Consider the following 13,728-nt stretch of genomic DNA (forward strand, 5'->3'; position numbering starts at 1 on the left):
CAACCTGAGTGGCATCCAGACGATGAGGAGGAGGACTGGGAGGGGTCAGGTGACCCTTCAACTGACCAGCTAGGTTCTGACCAGGACTGGAGAGAGGAACTGGGGGATGCCCGTGGTCTCTACACTTCTCCTGACCTTGGCATGTTGTCTCTTCCTACCGTGGCTAGGGAGGAGGGAGCGTCGTACCCAGTGCTGTTGTGTTGGGCGGCTGAGGCTTTCAACCTCAAGCTTCCTCTGGTGGCGTTCAGGACTAACCTCCTGACAGAGGTGCTTCAACCGGCTCTTCGGAGACCCTGCTGCTGTTTAATGAGGCCCTCACCGACGTCCTTTTGAACACGTGGTCCAGGACCAACATGTGGGCTCCCGTGGACAGTATGTTTGCCCAATGCCACCGCCCGACTCAGGGCGACCCTACTTTCCTCTTTCAACACCCCACCCCAGAGAGCTTGGTAGTCCAAGCCTCCACTCCCAAAAGCACTTTCCCTACTGCTCCACTGGAAAGGGAATCCAAGAAGCTGGACCACCTTGGTAAGTAAATTTTCTCTTCCGCCAGCTTAGGACTGCGGTCCGTAAATACAGCATGTCCCTTGAGCCGTTATTCCCACTTGGTGTGGGATACGGAGGCGCAGGTGCTACCTCAGTGTCCGAAGGAGGCCCAGGCAGTGCTCTCTCAGGTTGTTGCCGCCGGGAGGGATGCAGCGAAGTTTACAATACGTTATGGGCTGGGCACCACCGACACCCAGGGCAGAACCGCTTCCACGTCAATAGTGCTTCATCGCTATGCCTGGATGAGGTCCACTGGCTTTTAGAAGGAATGTCCAGAACACTTTGATGGATATGCCCTTTGATGGCCATTGCCTTTTTGGCGACAAAGCAGACAACGCTCTAGAGCATTTCAAGGACTCGTGGGCTACGGCCAGGTCCTTGGGCCTCTCCATCTGCCCTGCGCAGTCTGCTTTTCGCCCTTTCGTAGCTACGGAAGGGATGCCCCGCTAGGTACCGCCCAGAGCCACGAGACGCAGCAAGTTACCCAACCTTCGCGCAGCCGGGGATGTGGAAACAACCATTGTGATTCCGGGGGCCAGCGGGCAGGCCAGTCCACCAACCTCCCCTCCCCCCGCAGCAGCCTCCAAATCTTCCTAGTCCGACCTTTCAGGCCCATCAAACGCCATTGGGCAGCAGGATTCGCCATCACCTCCCCCACTGGTGCACCGTCACGTCGGACAGGTGAGTTTTGCAAATAGTCCAAAGGGGCTACTCCCTCCCCTTTGAAACTATCCATCCAGTCATGCCACCGAGATACCACTGCATGTCGGAGTACCATCTGGTCCTTCTCCAGCAGGTAGTTACAGCTCTCTTGGCCAAGGGAGCCATCGAGCGCGTTCCTGTCCCAGAAGTAGGTTATGGTTGTTACTCCCGCTACTTTCTGGTCCCCAAGAAGTGTAGTGTAGTTCCTATATTCCCAATAGGTAATGCGCATTGGAATAATATATCCTATAGATGTGACGTAGGACTTATGTCTACCAGGTCTCTATCGAATATATTAAACTTAATTGTGAGTGCCAGCTAGCTCAGAGGTCACTAGAAACTTTCTCGAATTCACAAGAAGGGATTAGTTTCTGACAACCGCATAAACATGACAACTTTGTTTCCCCAAGATAAAACGTATCTTCAGAGTCGTGGAAACAATAGATAGATATTTTACTCAGTCATTCGTGCATGCTTCATTTCACCAGAGGTGCCGAGAAAAAGAGAGTCGGGCGTTTACAAGGTATTTATTGAACAGTCTTCTTTCTCATGCAGAAGAAATGAACTGCTACAATCGTAAGATTGGCTGTAAAGTATAATGCGTACAGCAGGAAGAGTATTATAAAATAATACTGTAAAAGCATGGTATGGTTTCCAAGCCATAAAATACATACATAAATAAATAAAGACTAAAAGTACTCAACTGGTGCTTCTAAAATACGCCTACTCCGATGTACCTAACCTAAGTCTAGTACGAGGGAAGAAGTAAGTGAGGTGTAGCATAATTTAAGTATTCTTTTGCAAAGAATCTATCCAAGATTTCTTTTAGGGTCTAATCAGCTCCGTACCTTGGTTTAGAATGAAGGAGGTCTGGTATCTCTCTGTCTCAGGACTCGATTTCCCAACACCCCGCAAGGGAAGCTTGGAAACACTGGAGCTGGATTTCTCGGCAAGAGAAAAGACAGCGTCTTTCTCAGTGCGTCTGCTGGAGGGTCGGCTTCCTTGGGCACTTGCTGTAGTGAGATGCGTCGGGCAAGTAGATAGTCGAACTGCTCCAAACCACCATGTGTATGCTTGGGCAAGTGTGGGCATATTTATACATTGAAGGTGCCGAGTTTGACGTAAAGGTGGACATATAACGTCATCAAAGAGTCTCAGTTCTTTGAAAACTCCATGAGTTCTTGGACAAATCAATATTTAAGCAAGGGGATGTCCCTAACTGCTGAAGCCGAGTTTTCCAAGAAATCGTTGTGGATTTTCAGAAGTAGTGGAAGTAGCCTTGCCATATTTGGACTGCATGGGCTATGTCTAAATATGGTTATGATTTCTATGCCTATATAAGGACAAGGTTCTCTATACCTATATAAGGGCATGAATCAGGAAAATTACACTAGGGTCCTAAAATGCTATACAACTGAAGGACATGGGCTGCGTCCTATCTTGGACCTCAGGGACGTCAATCGCTTCCTCTGGAAGAAGAAGTTCAAGATGTTGACGCTTGCTCAGGTCTTGTTTGCCCTCGACCCTGAAGAATGGAGGGTAGCGTTGGACTTGCAGCACACTGATTTACACATCCCTGTTCAGCCTGCCAACCGTTGTTACCTGCGGTTCACAGTAGGCCACAAGCATTTTCAATTTACCGTGCTCACCTCTGACCTTACCAGTGTCCCTCGGGTGTTCACAAAAGTGATGGCGGTGGTCGCAGCTCATCTGCGCAGATCAGGGGTTTCAGTCTTCCCCTACCTAGACGATTGGCTGTTAAAGGCGAGCTCGCCCTAGGCAGTCGTCTACCACCTCCAGACTACGGCCGACCTCCTGCATTCGGGGTTATCCATTAATGAGCCAAAGTCGCACCTGATTCCCTTTCAAAATCTTCTCTTCATCGGAGCGGTTCTGGACACAATGCGGTTTCGGGTCTATCCTCCCGAACAGCGAGTCTGGGATATTCAGGTTATGATTTCGATCTTTCAGCCTCTGTCCCGGGTTACGGTGCGAATGACTCTGAGGCTGCTGGGCCTCTTGGCCTCCTGCATCCTACTGGTCGATCATGCCAGGTGGCATATGCGGGCTCTGCAGTGGGACCTGAAGTTCCAGTGGGTGCAGCATTAGGGGAATCTGTCAGATTGCGTCCAGATCTCGGAGGGCACTGCTTGACAACTGTAGTGGTGGCTCACAAACCATGATTTGGTCAATGACAGATCCCCAACCAGAAGACACGGTGGTGATGGACGCATCCCTTCTGGGATGGGGCGACCACATGGGAGAGGCGGAGATCAGAGGCCTCTGGTCTAAGGCGTAGTCCGGGCTTCACATCAACCTCTGGAGCTCCCGGCGATTCGTCTTGCACTGAAAGTATTCCTTCCCTCTGGGGAAGAGTAGTGCAAGTGTTCACGGACAACACCACTGCCATGTGGTACTGCAACTAACAGGGCGGGGTGGGTTTGTGGACCCTCTGTCAGGAGGCCCTTCCCCTCAGGATTTGGCTGAACATCAGGGCATATCCCTGGTGGTTCAACACTGAACGCCAGGGCGGACAAATTCAGCCGCAGGTGCATGATGAATCACGAATGGCGTCTTCACTCGGAGGGGGTGCAAGGTCTCTTTCAGCAGTGCGGAGAGCCTTGGTTAGATCTATTTGCCACCGAAGAGAACATGCAATGTCAGCAATTCTGCGCATTGGAATTTTCAAGGCGGCGCTCACTCTGCGAGGCCTTTCGGCGTGAGTGGAGTTGAAGTCTGTTGTGCGCTTTTCCGCCTATACTACTTATGCCCGAGTGCTAAAGAAGATCAGGCGCGACCGGGCTCAAGTCATTCTTGTGGCTCCGGATTGGGCACGGAGAGTCTGGTATCCCTAGCTGCTCAATATGGCCATCGATCCCCCAATCTGACTGCCTCTTCGGGAGGATCTTCTGTCGCAGCAGCAGGGTATGGTCCTCCACCCGAACCTGTCCAGTCTCAACCTCCTTGCGTGGAGATTGAGCGGAGACAGTTGACGTCTTTCGACCTGCCTCCCGAAGTATGTCACGTAATCTTGGCAGCCAGGCGTCCCTCCACTAAGACGGTATATGCCTGCCGGTGGAACACGTTTGTGACATGGTGCACAGCAAAGTCTGTGGATCCCCTTCCTGCCCCTCTTTCTGAAGTTCTATTGTTCCTTCTTTCTTTAGCCCAGCAGGGTTCTGCTCTGGGCACTATCAAGGACTATCTTTCAGCCATCGCTGCCAGATAAAAGAAAATCCAGTACTTGTATAGCGCACGAATCACCCCTCGGCGCTGAGGCCCGTTGGGAAGATTAAGCGATCTATTGCCCAGAGTCGCATGGTGCTGGGCAGACCCCTGCCGCTGGACCTGGGGATCGAACCGTGATCCCCAGCGTCCAGCTTCAGTCGCCCTGGCCGCGGCGCCACACCTCTCCCCAACCTTCTCTTTTCAAGTCCCTGGTAGTTAACCGTTTCTTAAAAGGCTTGACGCATCTTTCTCCTCCAATCCCCTTCGTTATGCCTCAGTGGGACTTGAATCTTCTTCTTACCTATTTAATGTGCGCTCCTTTTGAACCGCTTCATAACTGTCCTTTAAGACTCTTCTCTCTTAAGACTGCTTTCCTGGTAGCCATCACTTCTGCTAGAAGCTTGAGTGAGCTCCAGGCCCTTTCTTCCAAACCTCCTTTCCTGTCTGTCCATCTGGACAAGGTGGTTATCAGGACCTGTCCATCTTTCCTTCCTAAGGTGGTCACTGCCTTTCATATGGGGCAGACCATTACTTTGCCCACTTTCTTTCCACCTCTGCATCCTTCAAAGGAGGAAGAGAGGCTCCACCGTCTGGACCCAAACGTGTGCTATCTTTCTATCTAGATCACACAAAACAGTTCTGAGTGGATGATCAACTCTTTGTTGGCTACGTGAGCGCCAAGAAAGGTTGGGCAGTACACAAACGTACCATTTCTCGGTGTGTCGTTTGGTGTATTAAGGCATTGTTATTCTCTGTCTAAATAAGAGCCTCCGATCGGGCTACACGCCCATTCCACCAGGGCGACGGCAGCCACTACTGCCTTGCGAAGAGGAGTTCCTCTAAATGACATCTGTCAGACGGCCACGTGGGCATCGCTACACAAGTTTAGAAAACTGTACTGCCTGGAAAGCCAAGTCCAGAGAGACGGCTTCTTTGGCCGTTCTGTTCTCCAGGACTTTCTGGTGTGATCTTGGTTCACAGACCAACACCGGGGTTGGTATTGCTGTGGTATCTATTCTAAGGTAACAATCTATGACTAACTTGTTTCTTTCAGATGAAAAAGTTACTTACCTTCGGTAATGATATATCTGTAAGAAACATTAGTTAGTTATAGATTCCTTACCGCCCAACCCATCCTCCCCGTTCTGCGAACTGATTTCTAGGGTTAAGGATTTCCTTTCAGGGCCCTAGTTTTGTGCACCAGTGGTCAGTGTCTTGCATAGCTCTGCGTTTCTGGCGCGGAAAGTCGCGTACAGAACTTAAATCAGCACGCGAGGGCGGAATCTAAGTAGCTGCCTCAACGTCATCCCGTTGACCACGATGCCGACGACAGACGCAGAGCCGACTTACTCCACCTCCCGACGTGCAGAGGCACTGCTGAGGAAAAAACTTTACGGATCCAGTCTGAAGCCTGGGGGCAATTCTAAGGTAAGGAATCTATAACTAACTAATGTTTCTTACAGATATGTCAATACCGAAGGAAAGTAACTTGTTCTTCTGGAACTATTGTGATATACCGCATGAAAATGCAAAGTTCTCTACTGAGCACTGGAAATTGACCAGCTGTATTCGATCTAAATCCAAAGGAAGTGACGAGCTGCAAATAGTGCAAGTCAGACAACTTATTTTGTTTTTGTTATCAGGACTCAAGCAGGAGCTTATCCCATTACCAAGGGAATGGTGACTGGAAACATAGTTATCAACCTACAGTCACGTGCCCAACAAAAACACCATTACCTTTCTATAGTGGAAAGATCACTTAGGGCCAAATGTACTTAGGGCTTGTGTTGCCCTCTCATGACGCAAGTAGTTGCAAGACAACACAATTTCATTAGTAGGATTTACTAAGCCACGCAAAGCCACCTTACGTGGCTCTGCATGGTTTAGTAAATCCAAAGGAACTTAAGGCAACATCTATAGCTGTTCTGGAATATCACTTCGCGGCAGGGAGACTTTCCATGGGTGAAGTATGGGTGTTCCCACACATCCATCCATGGATTTTTTTGCATTCTTATCTTTAGAAAGAGATGCAAACCTGGGAATATGGCTAAATGGTACGTCTCCCAGACCCAGGATCAAAGGAAAAAATATCTTTAGTTGACTTTAATTCCTTTTTCTCTGGTGTGAGGTGTCCCGCATCCCATATAGAAAAAGAAAAATGCCTTTAAAGATTGTTTTTGTCTACGAATTTGGTCCTTCCTGCAGAAAAATAATCCTGCCTGTAACACAGGCACCCTTGCACTATGGGGCATGAGTGCCTGCATTTGCGCTAGGCACCAAACAGTGCACCAGCGAAAGAAGTCCGCAAAAATGCACCATATCTTTGTAAATATGTGTATTTCTGATGTTACCCAAATTGCCTACTGCTACAGACAGGGGTTATCTATCCCCAAGCCTCTTGTGCCTTTAGAGCAGGCCAATCATATGCAAATGCAATCAGTCTTAGCCTGACTCCAAAAGCAACAGTCAAGCCTGTCCTGCTAAGCCACATCACCTCTGTGTTTGGATTGTTAGCACTGTCATACTTGCCCTAACGCTAAACCTCTCACCTCGTTGCAGGTAGAGCATACCTACTCACTCACACAGTCTTCTCATAGGAAAAGATGTGGCATTGGTAGCAGGGGCCATAGAGAATGTGGCCATTGTTGGGGGTAGCAGTCCACATAGCAAGGGGCTGCTGTAAACACTGACCCTATGCCATGAGTTGGAAGCCATTGGCAAGAAAACTCTGCCATTGTAGCACATGTCACTCTGGTGGGGCCTGCCCCCTCTCTTAAACACTTCATCTTACACCAGTTTTCAATGAAGGAACGTACTATAAAAAGCACTGAGGGGCAGTACCTCAGATACTTTCTCAGTTCGAGTTTCCATTGCTCCTGTTAACCAGCATTCCTTGTTGACTGCTTTAGACTTTTAACTTACTCTTCTTCATCCATTGCGAGGAACCCCTTGATTCATGCTCTTGTCTGATCTGCACCTTTCTCCTGATCCTATTATTTTGTCTCCATCCACTTCTTATCTACTGAAGCTGTCCTGGAGGGGTTGGGGAGAAGTTCCCCATGACTGAGATGTATGTATGTCAGCTTCCCATCTCTCTCCAGAGATTTTGGGTATTCAGATTATCAGCAGTCTGCATCAGGGGGTTCACATGGGAGGCCTGACAGTGGTTTAGAGGTGAATTATCAACATCATAGACTCAGGTTGTACCATGAGGAGGTCTTACTAATTATTGCTTTGCTCTTGTTTCAGCTTTCTTGGGATCAGTGCTAACTGTTTCCCTATCTCTAGATGTATAGTCTGAAATACTGGTGAGCAGTATTCCCTTAAGAGGATAGGGAGGCTCCTCTTCTGATACACTCCAGAAGGTACAAATGTCGTCAGCCCCCAGAACTAGACACTATTTCAAGGAACACAGTTAACCCAACTAATGCTGGAAATGTATAGAACCTTGTTTGCCCTGAAAAACTCCCAGTTGTTCAGATTAATTCCAACATTTCCATACATGTCTTTAGTACTGTCTAAATGGTGGTGAGGCCCAACAAGGCTGAACACATCTGGATTTGCTTGTATTCCTTTCAGACGGGGCGTGGCTTAGTTGTTGTTTTATTGCAACAGTGTTTTCCCCACATTATGGCTCATATTGCACACGCAGGATCAGCATATTAGAACGCAACACACTGGAGAAAGCCAGCAAGAGAAAACTTAGACTATAGGTATAAAGTAGTCCCTAGTGCTATTCAGTGCAAGCACCAAAACAGTATTAGGTGAGAGATCAATAAACTAGTAGGCTGTGCAAACACTTAATTGTCAATATTTCAAACTGGTGGCTGAAAAAGGGTGGTCCAAGAGAGTAAATGGTTGAAAGGGATGGGCCTGAGCCTACTCTCTTAAACCCAGACCTAACTTGTATGTTTTACAAAATTATTAACATGAGAGCATAATAAAAGGGACCAAAGACAGCGAGGATGCATTGAAAGGGGCCATAGTGTTCCTATAAGGCAAGGATATGGCATTTACCACATGATGCAAATACAGCATGCATTGTAATGGACTTCCCAGTTTATGCATTGGTTTCCTTGTCCTTACCTAGCGTTCCAAACAGGGATGAGCTTGCTATGTATCATCATTGCAGGATAGGTTTGTACCAACATTTGCTCTGACCACTTAGCACAAACAGGCCCTTTGCCTTGACCAATGGAGGAAGAGTGTGGTGGCCTGTTACTGCTAAACAGTCAATCGATTGTTGGAGGCTAGTTTGTGCTAATGTCACTTGGCTTTGGTCTGTTGGTCCAAATGTTAGTACAAGATTCCCTGGCACTGTGCAAAGCCAGGTAGTGTTGGCTGCATGTGCTCCTACTCTCAATAACTTTCTCCCAAACCTTTATCAACAGGAAGCAGGAAGCTTCAACTCGGATCTGTACTGGAAGAGATGTCAGGTCACCCCAGAGAACGCCAATATCAGTACTCATGGTAAACTCACCTTTTCTCTATTATTGTGTCCTGCGGGCACCCTCAGTATATCAGTGGGTGAGTGTACGTCATAGTATTGTGTCATTCCTTCTTGCATTTTTAATGCCATTTATTAAGAATGTCACATTTTCATATCCTTTGAAATCATTATCTAATAACAATACAAAGAAGGGAAATAAGTCAGCCCTTCTCATTCATTGCTTGTTTCAAATGTCATTCACATTTTTGATCTGCCCTCATTACAGCTATTGGGTGTTCAGGCTATCATTCATGACGTGTGGTGTTTTGCTTGTTTACTGTAAAAATAGAAGAGTTATGGGATTGCAGCCAATGGGGAGGACATGGCTGTACTGGCTATAATTGATGTTAACCTCAGATTTGTCAGGTGGTGGGGGGCTCAGGAATGTAATCCGGTTTTTGAAATCCGCCTTCTCTATCCTGCTTTTCCCACCAGGGATATGCACTACACATTAGACAGTGAGAGACTGATATCTCAATAGTCATTGTACTCCCATCCGGCGATGGGGCAGGCTGTCATACCAGACCCAATAGACAGGTCTGAGCAGTGTCATGATGATGACAAGCACCATCAGACTGGGGCAGTAGCCAATGACTCAATCATCTATTGTACAAAAAAATGACAACTCCCCAAGGTATAGCATAATCTGCATAGGTCAGCTCCTAAACTTACTGTGTAACCTGTGCAAAAAAAAACAAAGTATACAAAGACATACACTATCTCAATTTATTAAAGACAATATATAGTTTTTAATTGTTAATAAAAAGGTTGCATGAATTTTAGCCTGTGCATGTATTATATCACACATAAAGGAGACTATGAGGAAAATACCATCTGTTTGTAATCCCCATATATACTCTCCACACAAGAAATACGCAGATATTACAACTATATCCTACGACTATGCCGCAGGTATAACAAAGTTTTGGAAAGTACACCTCACCCACTTTTCATTGTGGTATGCTTCACCATCAGTGTCTTTTCCACATGTAGGTAGGTGAATACCACCTAGATGGACTCAACAATGGGAGTACAGAGATAGGTGAAGCTTGATCAGGGAGCTGATGGATTAAAACAGCCTGGGTGTATACCCAGCTTTCAATAGATGGGTACCACTGGCAAGGCTTTGCACTACAGAGCAGCCAAATTAACGCAGAGCATCCATAATTCCATTCTGTATCTAAAGAACCTCCTTCACCTCAATGTACTTTCCTTCTCCAAGTTCGAGCCACCGTGGAACACCACCCCACTCTCTATCACCCATTACTGCTATCCTTGAGACAACTTCTCCCTCGCAAGCAACCATGCCACCTCTCGGAGGAGGAAATCCTAACTCTCCTCCTCTCCTACAACTCTACTCTTGTAACCCCTAATCCGCTAGACCTTACTGAAGAGGAAATCCTTCCTTCCTTCAACTCCGCCCCAGTAACTCACAATCCACTAGACGTGAATGTCGAACATGCCACCCACACAGTCGCAATCAACCCCAACAGATCAGCCACCCTCCGCAACAGAAGTGTGGTTGACAACAACCTAGTGCCAGTACCCCTGTCTGCCCCTTCCCACGACACCCTCTCCGACCACCCTCCATCTGGCCTACTAATCAACTACCGCTCAGCAGCTAAGCACACTGCCGATATCGCAGATCTCATACTGAGCCAAAACTTTGACTTTGCAATCCTGACCGAATCGTGGCTCAACGAATCCTCCTCTCCATCCCCGGACCTCTTGTGCCTCCCAACTACAACATTGCAAGGCTGGACAGTCAATCTAGCACCCCCCCATATCACACTGGTCAGCGACCTCAAAGATCATTAGTCTGCGACTATAACTAACATTCTTGATGACCTTGTCCCGCTAAGACTAAAAGGAACCCAAATCAAAGACAGAAAGCCCTTGTTCAACGGGTCCCTCAATAGCGAGAGGAAGTCCCTCCGGCAGTCAGAGAGAATTTGGAGACAGCACCCCTCAGCCGCGCATTTAAAACTTCTCTGCCACTACAGAAATGCCTACAACAGGAACATCCTCAAATCAAAAAAAGAAATCTTCAGGTCTGAAATGGGGAATGCCAATAACAGACCCCGCAAGCTCTTTGAACTGGTCAAACGCCAATCCAACAAACTGGCCAAAACTTCAAAAGAAACCCCCAAGTCACTAATATCATCTGAGGAATTTGCCTCATTTTTCTCTGACAAAATCATAGCCTTAGGCAATGAGCCTAGGTCCGCCAACTACTCTGGACCCCTTCCAGATCTGCCTCATCCCTCCTAGCCGCCTCCTCAGGCCTCTCCTAAAAAAAACAAGCGCACTGGACCCACTTTAAAATCTACGACGAACACGCCATCGCAAAAATCCTATCCACCTTAAACCCAAACAACCACTTTAAAGACCCACTCCCCTCCAACTGCCTAGCTGCCAGCACCCAATCCATCATCCCTAGCTGGACTGCAATAATTACCGCCTCCCTGCTTCAAGGATCGATACCCTACTCTCTGAAAGCCGACCAAGTCCTACCAATCTTAAAAAAAACGGCGCTTGAACCTGCCTCCTCTGACAATTTTAGACCTATTTCTAATACCCCTCTCTTAGTCAAAGTTCTGGAGAAGTGTGTGCAACAGCAGCTGAGCCAACACATCACCAACTTCCACCTTCTAGATGACTTCCAATCCGGATTCAGGCCTGGGCACAGCACGGAAACCACCATTCTCCACATCGTGGATGATGCACTTCAAGCTCTTGACCAAGGCAAAACCTGTCTCCTAATCCTCCTAGATCTATCCTCGGCCTTTAACACGGTCAACCATGAAAAGCGCCTCAAACTCATGATGGGATTGGATGTCTCTGTTCTGGATTGGTTTAGGTCCTTCCTCCATAACCGATCTCAGAGAGTCCTAATTAACGGTAACCTGTCTGCTCCTTCTCCGGTCACGGTTGGCGTCCCCCAAGGATCAACCCTTTCCCCTACCCTCTTCAACCTTTACCTCGGACCGCTTGCCGAAGTATTGCAAACTGCAAATTTCTCCTACCATATGTACGCTGACGAAACCCAAATCTACATCAAAATCTCCTCCCTCAAGGATATTCTTTCTCTGAATGAAGGCTTGAAACTGTCTGTCCAATGGCTATCCTCCAATCAACTCAAACTCAACGCAAAGAAGACAGATTTTCTTCTAATTTCCCCACCCAATATAAACCCTGAGACTCAGTGTTTATATTGGATTAAGGCCATCACAGCCTTAAACTGCCTTCCAACCATCGTGGACTTGGCCAAATCGGCTAGAATAACCCTAGACTTCAACTTGAGCATGCAGGACTACATCAATTTGATGGCCTAATCAGCCAGACTCCACCTGAGCTACCTAAGAAAACTAAATCTCTTCCTTAATACTCCTGACCAAAAAATGTCAGTCCAGTCTCTAGTCATCTCTAGAATTGAATATGGCTACTCTACCCTCTCGGGTCTACCAAGATCTCCCTGGCACCTTTAAAAGCCTGCCTCAACGCGGCCGCCACAGTACTAAATGGCTAAAAGGTCAGAATCCAACTCAAGTTGGCATGTATCACGCACAAGGCATTATACTCAAACTCCCCTGCATATCTTGCTCAGAAACTCGTGTTATCCAGAGGAACCAGAAACACACGATCCTCCAGAGACCTCTTGCTCCAACCTGCACGTTTTCGGAAAAAGAAAACTTACAATCGGGTCTTTTCTGGGGACTCACCGAGAATATGCAACTCACTCCCGCCTGCCATTAGAAGAATCCCTTCTTTGGCTTGCTTCAAAAAGGATGCCAAAACCTTCCTAGAGGGCAAATTCCTCGCCTAAACATTGCCTCCTACTCATCCAGAGACCTAGGCCTACTTCCGTCTAATGCATCCCCCAGCATTACCCTGACACTATCCACCCCGAACTTCCGGGCATCCCTCCATGTACCCAGGGACCTACATTGTCTCGTAAAATGCATATGTAAATTTAATTATTTGTCCTTTATCCCATGTGTATCCAGCCCCCCCTCAAGTATGTTGTATATTATTGCTGATTCCTGTAAAGCGCTCTGATACCCTAATGGGTCAAGTTTAAGCTCTATAAAAAATTCAAATACATAAATAAGGTTAAATTATAAATGCTAGGATGCTTTCAGACAGTAATGCTTCTCGCATCCAAATCATTGCGTGCACGCTTCAGCCATTAGACTGCCCTCATGGGTCAATGGCCTTCTTCAAGGCTATATGGTCCCTACTAAGTGTGCTACTCATCCGGTGAGGCTGAATACTCTCATATCGGTTACTTTAATTACTAAGTTTCATTGTTATTATTCAGGGTTCAATCTTTCTTTCTGACTATAGAGAGGGAGGCACTTCCCAGAGTCAAACATTATTCAAGGGAATGTGCATGTTGATCTCGCTGCCTCAAATAGATGATTTGCATGCATATTCCCTTCAAGAATGGTCACCGCTGCTGTCCCAATTCCAAGGACAGCTCCAAGTACAGCATCACATTTATCTTCTGCACACTTCGGAAGGCTAATACGAGAGCAGCAGACCTTCTGCATCTGCACTTACAGACTGACCCATGTCTAGTTAACTCCAGGGCTTGACCGAATAAGGTACCTGTGGCCCTCCTCCCTTGTTCTGCATCCACAAAGGATTTGTTCACAACTCAAAGGGTAGTGGAGGATACTCAAGTGCTGATTGACCCGCATAACTTAGCCCATCTTGTTTCTGTTGCTGCAAATTAAGGAGGTCTCTACTGGGCTCCATGT

General features: G+C 47.3%; 1 protein-coding gene across 6 annotated transcripts in view; it reads left to right on the forward strand.

Annotated features, from left to right (window-relative positions):
• LOC144819281 (uncharacterized) overlaps positions 1-13,728 on the forward strand; it is a 752,536-nt gene that overhangs the window by 346,050 nt on the left and 392,758 nt on the right. For 3 of the 6 annotated variants that reach the window (XR_013607256.1, XR_013607258.1, XR_013607257.1), the window contains exon 6: positions 8,868-9,003. Coding sequence is in view for 2 of the 6 variants with exons in the window: in XM_078677246.1 (XP_078533372.1) it covers positions 8,868-8,946 (79 nt within the window). In the remaining 4 variants the exon portion in view is untranslated. The remainder of the gene's footprint in view (positions 1-8,867; positions 9,004-13,728) is intronic. The other 3 variants (XR_013607259.1, XM_078677246.1, XM_078677247.1) reach the window with 1 other exon arrangement.

The sequence above is a fragment of the Lissotriton helveticus genome, chromosome 2_1, assembly GCF_964261635.1.
Source record: "Lissotriton helveticus chromosome 2_1, aLisHel1.1, whole genome shotgun sequence".
Taxonomy (NCBI): Eukaryota; Metazoa; Chordata; class Amphibia; order Caudata; family Salamandridae; genus Lissotriton; species Lissotriton helveticus.